This window comes from Prunus dulcis, chromosome 4 (genome assembly GCF_902201215.1).
Source record: "Prunus dulcis chromosome 4, ALMONDv2, whole genome shotgun sequence".
NCBI lineage: Eukaryota > Viridiplantae > Streptophyta > Magnoliopsida > Rosales > Rosaceae > Prunus > Prunus dulcis.
The window spans coordinates 19,375,949-19,385,959 of record NC_047653.1 but is presented as its reverse complement, the minus strand read 5'-3'; the positions used below and the strand labels follow the sequence as shown (position 1 = coordinate 19,385,959).

The 10,011-nt window shown below is 36.2% G+C and overlaps 2 protein-coding genes across 2 annotated transcripts; both read right to left on the bottom strand.

Moving 5' to 3' along the window:
• Positions 1–455: 455 nt before the first annotated feature.
• On the bottom strand, positions 456–2,206 carry LOC117625945 (polygalacturonase-like). The gene is made up of 4 exons (XM_034357548.1): positions 1,766–2,206; positions 1,198–1,487; positions 811–1,039; positions 456–674 (listed from the first exon to the last, which is right to left on the bottom strand). Exons 1-4 carry the CDS (start codon positions 2,204–2,206, stop codon positions 456–458), a joined length of 1,179 nt encoding a protein of 392 aa, XP_034213439.1.
• A 4,042-nt stretch (positions 2,207–6,248) lies between these two features.
• On the bottom strand, positions 6,249–7,717 carry LOC117625923 (polygalacturonase-like). The gene is made up of 4 exons (XM_034357515.1): positions 7,277–7,717; positions 6,867–7,156; positions 6,553–6,781; positions 6,249–6,467 (listed from the first exon to the last, which is right to left on the bottom strand). The coding sequence occupies exons 1-4, from the start codon at positions 7,715–7,717 to the stop codon at positions 6,249–6,251; spliced, it is 1,179 nt and encodes a 392-aa protein (XP_034213406.1).
• Between the last annotated feature and the right edge of the window lie 2,294 nt (positions 7,718–10,011).

The following is a 10,011-nucleotide window of genomic DNA, read 5'->3' as shown; positions in this document are numbered from 1 at the left end:
ATGAGAATAGAAGCGAGTCGCTTCTGACTTGGCTTGTAGTCGTAGTTCTCGGAAGAGGTTTTAGAGAACAGAACAAGTTATATATATTTTTTAGGAAGAAGGTCAATTTCATTTGTTCCTTGCACTTCGATACGGTTTATCCTTTTATTTAATCATATCATAAAAAGCTAGAAATGAAAAATAGAAATGCATCTTCATACTCCATGATACAAACACCCATCGAATTCGAGGGGTTTGGAGAAATTAGCTGATTACAAGACCAGGTCAAAGGAAGACCAATAATGTGCTTCCATCGCCAGCAATGACTTCAATTTCATTGACCTAACACTAAAATTTCCCTATAATTTCGTACAATTCTACTTCTTTTTGTCCACTGTACTAGAGACAAAATTTTAAATTTCCGTCTATGTGATTCACGATGATTCAGACTTAATACAAAAATTTGTATTTGCCCTCTACAAACAACTTGTAGGTTGAACCATGCCCGCAGCTGTTCCACCTGCATGGCTACATGTAGCTACAGCAACTTGGTTCTTATAAGTAAGTTTCACATTCTCCAATCTGATCTTGCTGCAAGGGTACTTGGAACTACAGTCAAATTTAACTGCAACTTCTGTTGACGATGAACCGTGGATGTCTTGGTATGTCACATCGCTAATTCGAACTCCAGAAACCTGCTTGAACGAACACAAAAATTATCGAATGAGAGCAAGTGGTTATGAATGCTTTTGGTACGTTCTAAAATTAGACACGTATAATCATTTGATGGCTATATTTGTCAAAGAAAATGGCGTTGTGTTGATATCTTACCTGACCAGGACACCCTTTTTTTCCAGGGCAATAGTTTTGGTCGATAACAATTGGATTTTGGACATTGATCATTACGGCATGTTGAAAAAGAATGTTCCTAGCAAACCCAGTGCTCGGCCTCCCCCAAGACTTGATCCTTAAACCGTTTTGGGTACCAGTAAAAGTAACCGTTTTAACTGTTACATTTTGCACACCAGCCTCTTGTTGATCCTTGCCTAGACTCCCAATGCTGAACCACCAACCAAAACAAATGTTACCTTCACAAATATAAAGCCCACAAATGAAAATGTACATTCTGTGAAGTGTATATATATATATATATATATTATTGCATACTAGGCAGCTTGTTAGTTTTATCAATCATAGATGCATATTTTGACTTCATACCTTATTCCATGACCGGGTCCACATGCAACATTTTCGATCCACAAATTTGAGGTTCCGGGGCCAATTGAGACACAATCATCACCAGTTGCAATCTTGGAGTTGAGGATGGTAACACCGGATGACATTTGAACGTGAATCCCATCGGTGTTGGGGCTATTGCCGGACGCCGAAACCCTAACACCATCCATTTTCACATTGTGGCAGCCGTTGATGACTATGTGGAACATTTGGCTGTTTAGGGATATTAAGCCACTCACCTTAATGTTGTTGGAGTTGGAAAAACCCAATGTCTGCACAAACATACTTCATCAGGCTCTTGATTACATATATCATGTGTCTTTAATAACTTTACGAAATATGAGCTTGCTTATATCTCTAAACCCGTGATGCAAGCAATTAACAAAGATAACCCAAACGGTCCCTGCGTTGACCTTTAAAATTATTACTAATATATATCATATAAGGCCAATAAGCACATGCATGGGAAGCATATTATATTCATTATCTTAATCAGAGAGATAATGGTTTGCATGTCATCAATAATTTGATAAGTAATATAGTTAAATACCGTTGCTCCGCTGGGACAACTCTTGCCCGAGGCCTTGCAAGCCCACAAGGCGGTGCCTTTGCCGTCAAGAATTCCACCCGATATCGTAACCCCGTTAACATGTTGAAAGAAAATCCAGTTATCGGCATTTCCAATGACCCTGTAATTGGATGGGGCCACGAGGGTTCCAGCAATGCGGAAGGTGATGGCATTGTTCTTGCATGGCCCGCTGAATACCACATTGCGAAGTAAGAACCTCCCTGCCGGAACGTAAATGACAACAGGCTTCACAGAGGCACAAGCTTTGGCCCATGCAGAGAGGAAGGCTTTGGTGGAGTCAGTCTTGCCATTTGCTTTGGCTCCTAAGCTGGCCACATTGTATGTAACCGCAGTGGCCAAGGCTGAGTTGATCATGAACACAAAGGCTAGTGAGAGAACAATTAGGCTTCGAGGGATTGCCATTTGCGCGCTACTTTGGGTTTTTCCACTGATTTTGTGATGAAATTTTAAGAGATATATGGAGATGAAGAAGCAAAATGAGTTGGAGTGGAGAGAAATGTGGTTGTGAGGAAGTTGAAACGGTTTGAGGGGGTATTTATGAGTTTCAAATAATGTAATGAGGTTGCAAATTAAAATGACAAAAGCAAGAAAGTGGCGCCGAAATGACCTTTTTCATTATTATTTTGAAGCTCTCTTTTACGAAAATGACCTTACGTAGCTTGCTACTTGCCACGTAGATTGTACAAATAATATTAGCAAAACATGACATGACCTCCCATCCTCATTCTTTGAATCATGTTTTAGGGTACGGTGCTAATCCTAATTTTATGTGTTTCGTTTCCTTGAACCACAAGTTAATCCATTGCCTTTAGTTTGCTGTTCACATGCACCCCTCTTTAGTCTCTCTAAAATGGGACTAGTAAGTAGTGAGTACCAATGGGGTGTTAGTTCGATTGGTCCAGGTCTTTAGTGTGCTTCCAACAAATCCTAAGTTCAAGTCATGGTACCTGTGTGTGTGAGTTTCCCCCCCTCTCTTTCTTAACTTTGACAAAAAAGAAAAGAAAAAAGGACTAGTGGGTTTTTGGGGAGTCTTTGTCTTTGACGTCAATTAGTTAGTTACTGTTAATTCAGACATAATTTGTCTTTGACGTCTCTGAAGATTCTAATAAAGTACAGCCTAACGAACTGCTTCTTACGTCGTACATATATTGCACTTTTTTTAATTTTTCGCCCCTTTCTTGTGCAAAGTGTGGGCTAGCGCATAAGATGCAAGAAAAACTGGTTGTTTGATTTGAACACACCACATCTTCTACATTGATCCACATGATTATAGCATCGGTGTTCCATTATTTATATAATTTATTCCCATAAATATTTCGTTATTTAACAATTCGTGGTTTGAAAACATCAATACATAATGCTTTGTTTTTGTAGGGATGGGAGGAGGGGGTAGTGGTTAGACACAATGGTTTTCCTTTCGATTTTTGACAATTTAGTTAACAATTTAATGGAAATCAACTCCATTTTCTTTTTGCTTCCAGATTACTCCAATTCATACTCACTTCGATTTATGTTCACTCCGATTTATGTTAACTTCGATCTCAAGTTTATAAACATACTATTAACTCAGTATTTTTTTGCATGCCGGCTTTCATTAGTTTAGGGCATGATTTGGGGCTTTTCAAGGTCAGAACTTTGTTGGTTAATAATACGGATGTGTTAAATAATTAATCAAGCAGAATACACGCCAAATGTGAGCCCCCATGATTTGGGGCTCAAAGCCATGTTATGATAATAATAATAATTGGATAAACTGTTGAATATATTTGATCAAACAATTTTTTAAAGAGCAGCATATTCTATTTGACAAATGCTTGTATATATAATTGGCTTGAGCCAAATTATTATGCTTAGCATATGTTGATTTCAACGAAATAATTATTCTCTTTACAGTTTAGATCTAAAGGTTCAATCCCTTTTCAAAAAATTTAGTATTCTCGTATTACATCATGTGAGGGTCGAATGTTAAGTTTCGCACATGATTCTCAAAATTTCATAGCCGACCCACCCATAATCGATATACATGTATATGATGAGGAAAATTAAGAAGATCAGCTACGCAATTGTCATATGAACAAGTAGCTATCAATGTCAAAATTCAACATGCAAATCCCATGTGCATTGTGGTGTCGGCGTGAAATGATTGCTATAGTTGTTGTTGAAAAATGTACTATATGTTTTGTTGGTGTATATGTACGGTGTACTATTAAGATAAGGAATTTAATTTTCTCTTTAATTTATTTTCAATTCAATTATTGCCTCGTTGCCTTTTTGAAGATGAGATATCATCACAAGGAAGAGATATTGAGTAATTTATACTAGTGCATCTGCATCTGCTCCGTTTAAGCTGGGATTCTCACATGACCATCGATAATACATTTTGTTTTGTCTTGGCCTGAAGTTTTTTTTAGCACATAAATATGTCTCGTCTTTACTAATGAGGTGTTAGTTGGATTGGTTCATATCTTTGGTGTGCTTCACTACAAAAAAAAAATTGACAACAGTCACCATTTTGTCACTAATTTTGATGATTGTTGTAGGGGTTATTAAGACTTTACTTACCTTTTTTGACTTTTTTAGTGACTAAAAGGCTTTCAATCACCTTTTTTGTTTTTTCCAGTGACTAAAGCCTTTAGTAACCCCCACAACAGCCACCAAAATTAATGACAAAATGGTAATTATTGCCACTTTTTTTTGTAGTGCTTTCAGTTGGTTCTAGTTTCACGCTCCCGTGATATCCGTGTGTGAGAATATCTCCCTTCCCCCTTCCTATCTTTGGCACCAAAACAAAATAATAATGTCTCCTCTTTCATATGTATGCATAATACAATTAGCATGCACATATACAGATACAACATATATCAGTGTTTTTGGGATGCACATGTATATGCTATGCAACAATATTACTCATGAATGCAGGTTGCTTGTTTCAGGGATTCCCTGTTTCGCGCAAGTTTAGCCATGTGATTGGGGTTGACCGTTATGTATATATGCACACCATCAGATCAGTATGGGATTTGTACATATCTTGAAAAATAAAAAGAAAAGAGTTATAACAGAAGTTTGTTGACGTGTCATGGTAGTCAATGGGTTTATATCAAAAAATTGAAATTACGTGGGTTTTTTTCTAACATTGGGTCTATATATACCTAATTTCGTAAAAAGAAAAAAAAGAAAAAAAAAAGAAAAAAAAAAGAGAACATTCTTCTTAAGACTATCCCACAATTCAATTTATGGAGATTCACTATTATACCAAATATAGGAGTCTAAATTATAAATAAAAAGACCCCTATATGAAATGAAACTTTAGAAACACACATACTTATTTACAACATAACAAAAAGACTTTTAACTTCTTTCAAATTACAAAACTGCTATTAATTTCTTAAAATAAACCCAACCTCAAAATCTCATTAAAAAAACCTAAAACACTCAATAGGGCATCAAAGTAATTTAATAATCAAAATTAATTTCAATGGGGCTAGTTGGGTTTTTTTGGGGTTTGTTTATAGAAATTAAATTGTGTAGGGTTTATCTATATTATTAGTACTAAAAATAGGTATATGGCTAAATATCTCTTCAATTTAATGATGGAGACAGTTCATATTTTAGGTTCTTCTTCAAGGGTCATTCTCGTAGAAAATGGTTCAAATAGAAAATTGTTTTATCATTTAAATGGCTAAACCATTTATAGTTTATCCCATTTTTTGCTTGGATTATCTTTGAAATATAATCTCCAACTAGACCCTTCTAATCATTAGATTACACTTCACAAATAAGATGCCGTTGTTTTCTTAAATAATATAATCCTCTTTTATTGAGGGATATCTTGTAGGGTCCATTATGAATTTTACAGTAACTGGCGTTTTTTCCGAAGAAGTCGTCCAATAATATACGAACTGTCTATGTTTTAAGTCATCATTCAATAATTATCCTTGCATAAAAATTGCACAAATTGAAAACCATTACATTAGGGGGTTTCGCTAGGCCGCAGGAAAAAATGGGGTTTATTGTCTGGATTAAAGCTTTTCAAGGAAAATGAAAGAGTGAGTTGTGCTACAAGTGAAGAAGGGTAAATCCCGGAATATATGATTAAAGTATTGTTTTTCTCATAATATTGTGATTGGAAAAATAAATGAAAAAGTAAATAATTAACTATTGTTATACTCATGAATATGAGTTAAATCTTGAGAAAGGTGGTAAAGATACACATTAAGTTAAAGTGATGAGCAAAAATACTCTCAACAATAATACGTCTTGGTACTTTTATGATACAGATACCCATAGATTGATTGCAAGACCAGGCTCAAAGGAAACCCAATGTGGGCTGCCAACGCCACAGGACCAAGCAATTACTTCATTAATTGACCTACGTAATTCACTAAAAATCTTGCTATAATATTTTTGTACAAACAATAAATAAATTTGTTTGCATTTTTCGTGCCTACAAACAACTTGTAGGTTGCACCGTCCCCTGAGATGTTCCAGCTGCATGGCTACATGAAGCTTCAGCTACTTGATTCTTGTAAGTGAGCTTCACATCCTCCATTTTGATATTGCTACATGGGTACTTGGAACTACAATCGAACTTAACTGCAACTTCTGTTGCCGATGTACCATGGATGTCTTGGTATGTCACATCGCTGATTTTAACTCCAGAGACCTGTTTATAAAAAATAAAAAATTCAACAACTATCTGCTGGGCGCATAAAAGAAAAGAATATTTAGTTGTAATCGAATTATCTTACCTGACCAGGGCAGCCTTTGTTGTCCGGGCAATAATTTTGATCGATAACAATCGGATTTTGGACATTGAGCATTACAGCATGTTGGAAAAGAATGTCCTTAGCAAATCCAGTGCTAGGCCTCCCCCACGATTTGATCCTCAAACCATTTTGAGTATTGAAAAAGGTAATCGATTTAACTGTTATATTTTGCACACCAGCCTCTTCTTGGTCCTTGCCTAGACTCCCAATGCTGAAACACCAACCAAAACAATTTTAATTTAACATAAAGAACATATAATTCAATCATTCATGCATATAATTTTGCCATCCTCTACCTGATTCCATGGCCGGGTCCACATTTAATGTTTTCGATCCACAAATCTGAAGTACCGGGACCGATTGAGACACAGTCGTCACCCGTTGCGATCTTCGAGTTGAGAATCGTGACGCTCGATGACATCTGGACGTGAATGCCATCAGTGTTGGGGCTCTGTCCGGAGGCATAAACTTTAACACTTTGCATTTTCACATTATGGCAGCCGTTGATGACTATGTGGAACATTTGGCTGTTTAGGGATATCACGCCACTAACCTTGATGTCGTTGGAGTTAGAAAAACTCAATGTCTGCGCATGTGATGTAGCACACAAAATTTATTAGCCGCAAAATCAATTCTTAAGCATGCTCATTATATAAGGCTAAAAGCACATGCATTAACTTGATAGTTAAACTAGTTAATTAATTACCGTTGCTCCACTGGGGCAACTCTTGCCTGCTGCCTTGCAAGCCCACAAGTCGGTGCCTTTGCCATCAAGAATTCCACCAGATATAGTAACCCCCTCCACATCCTCAAAGGAAATCCAGTTATCGGCATTTCCAATGATCCGGTAATCGGATGGGGCTACAAGAGTGCCGGCAATGCGGAAGGTGATCGCGTTATTTTTGCAAGGCCCGGCGAACACTACATTGTGCAGCAAGAACCTCCCCCTCGGCACGTAAATGACAGCCGGCTCCGCCGAGGCACAAGCTTTGGCCCATGCAGAAATGAAGGCTTTGGTTGACTCAGTCTTCCCATCTCCTTTGCCTCCTAAACTGGCCACATTGTATGGGGCTTTAGCGGCTAAGGCTGAGTTAATCATGAAGACAAAAGCAAGTGAGAGAACAATGAGGCTTGTGGAGTTTGCCATTTGAACACCAGGACTTGGTTTTTTCCGATTTTTTTTGTGATAGAAGTAAGAGAGAAATAGAGATATAGAGATAGAGGTTAATGAGTTGGAGATTGACGATGCGATTGTTTATATTTATAGGCTTGAAATCTAATGAATTTGTTAATGAAAATGACAAAGCAAGCAAAGGGCGCCGAAATTAGTTTACTTAGGTTGCTACTTATATTACATGAGGAAGGGATATAATATGCTTTTCATTATTTCTTGTACGTACAGGTAGGTTGTTGCTTATAGTTAACCCTCACATGGCTTCCAATATTCATTGTATGTGCACCTTATTTTAAATGTACGGTTCTTTTGCTAGCTATATTGTTATGCCCTTCTCTTCCTTGGAACTCAAGTTAATCCATTAACTTAAATATTATGTGTTTACACCTCTCTTCTCTTTTTCTTTTTTTGTGGTTACATTAGGAGGAAAGACAACCTAGAGTTTCTATCATGGGTGCCAAGCAGGGGAGAAGGGGGAGGGTCACAGCCACTATAGTAACCCCGCATTGGCCACATCTCTTCTCTTTCAAATCTTCCATTATCCCATATATATATATGTTGAAACTTTTTATGTTCCTTCTTTTTTTCTTTTTTTTGTTAATATTATTTTGATATACAAGAGCGATTTGGGGAAGAGACAATTGAACCTAGAATCTCGAATGCAAGGGTAAACACTCTTAACTACTTGAGTCACAATCACATTGCCTTCCTCCAAGAAAGCATAGAATGAGTTGGTACAAAATTAATGCCCCTCGTAAAAAACAGTAAAAGAAAACCCAAAGTAAAAAAAAAATAATAATAATAATTAGGTTGGGAGTTGATGCAATAACGGACCAAACAGAAGAAATGGCATTCAGTAAGTCCGAATATGAGGATAATTAATGCATTTTTATAAGAATATGCATTCCTGCTTTTGTAAGTAGCGACCGCATTAAGCTAGTCTGGAGGAAGCTTTGAATTAACATCAATAGAATATGCTCTCTTAAAAAAAATAATAAATAAATAAACAATAGAATGAGCAGATACATTCGTAATGCCTTGAAAAGTGTTGCTATATATAGACTACTATTTTGTTTTTATTAATATGTACGTTGTACTCTATTTGTCAAGACCCACTCTCAGATTTCCGTTTGGATAAACTCGAGAGAAGTGAGCATGACGGACATCCGATGGGTGTTGGGCCCACTACTTAAACTATCCTTAATTCCTACATGGACAAATGAGGGATCTATCGATAATCTGGAAGAGTCTTCTCTGTAATAAGCACCAATCGCAAATTTTACATGTTAAGATCACAATAGCATAGCATTAGTGTACTAACTATGTGCTGTACAGTATTTATTTTTTTTTTAAAGAATTTTTTCTATTTAGAGATGCGATAATATACTAAATTTACACATACTATACTAATGCTAGTGTGCCGTACAGTTCTTAGTGTGCTACCATAGCATCGTATATTACTCGTCTAATTAGTTAACAAGTACTGAATGAATTCCAGTTTCTAAGACCACAAAAAATAATAATTATAATATAATAAACAAGTACTACTCAGATAACTAAAGCAAGCACCAGTCGCAGTTCTTCTAACTTTACTATCAAGTATAAAATGGGTTTGGTCCATATCCATGTCAAAATTATGAACCGAAAGTGTATAACTTTGTGCTATGACAAACAGTATTTCTCAAGCCATTTTATCTTGCAAACAAAGGAAAAACAAAAAACAAAAAAAAAAACAAGCACAGTTAACTTACTTAACGAAAACTAATTGTTTGGGCTTTCCATGATTAGGGAGAAGCTTAGTTCACGGCATGGCTATTTCAACTGCTCAAAGGGCAATTTTACTTCAATTAATAGTAATGACCTTAATTCTAACTCAACTAATAAGATATTATTCAAAGCAACATATTGTTTGAATTATGGTTAATTAAACAAAAGAGGCTTCTTACCCACTCCTCTATTACTAGTCAAACATGCATGCATGCATGCATGGCCCCAACTTAATAATTATAACTATATAAGATATCATTGAAATAAGGGTTAATTGTTTTATTAGTCACTTAATTTTGATTGGATTTACATTTGAGTATCTCAATTTTCAAAATGGTACTCGTGGTCTTTTAACTTGAGTTTCGTTTGGACAACTAATCCTACCGTTACTTCTGTCAATTTTTTCGTTAAAGTTAAGGGTAGATGGGTCTTTTAGGTTGGTTTTATTATCTCCCTTCTGCAACTTGTCTTCTCTCTAAATTGAAGAGCCTGCCGCCAAA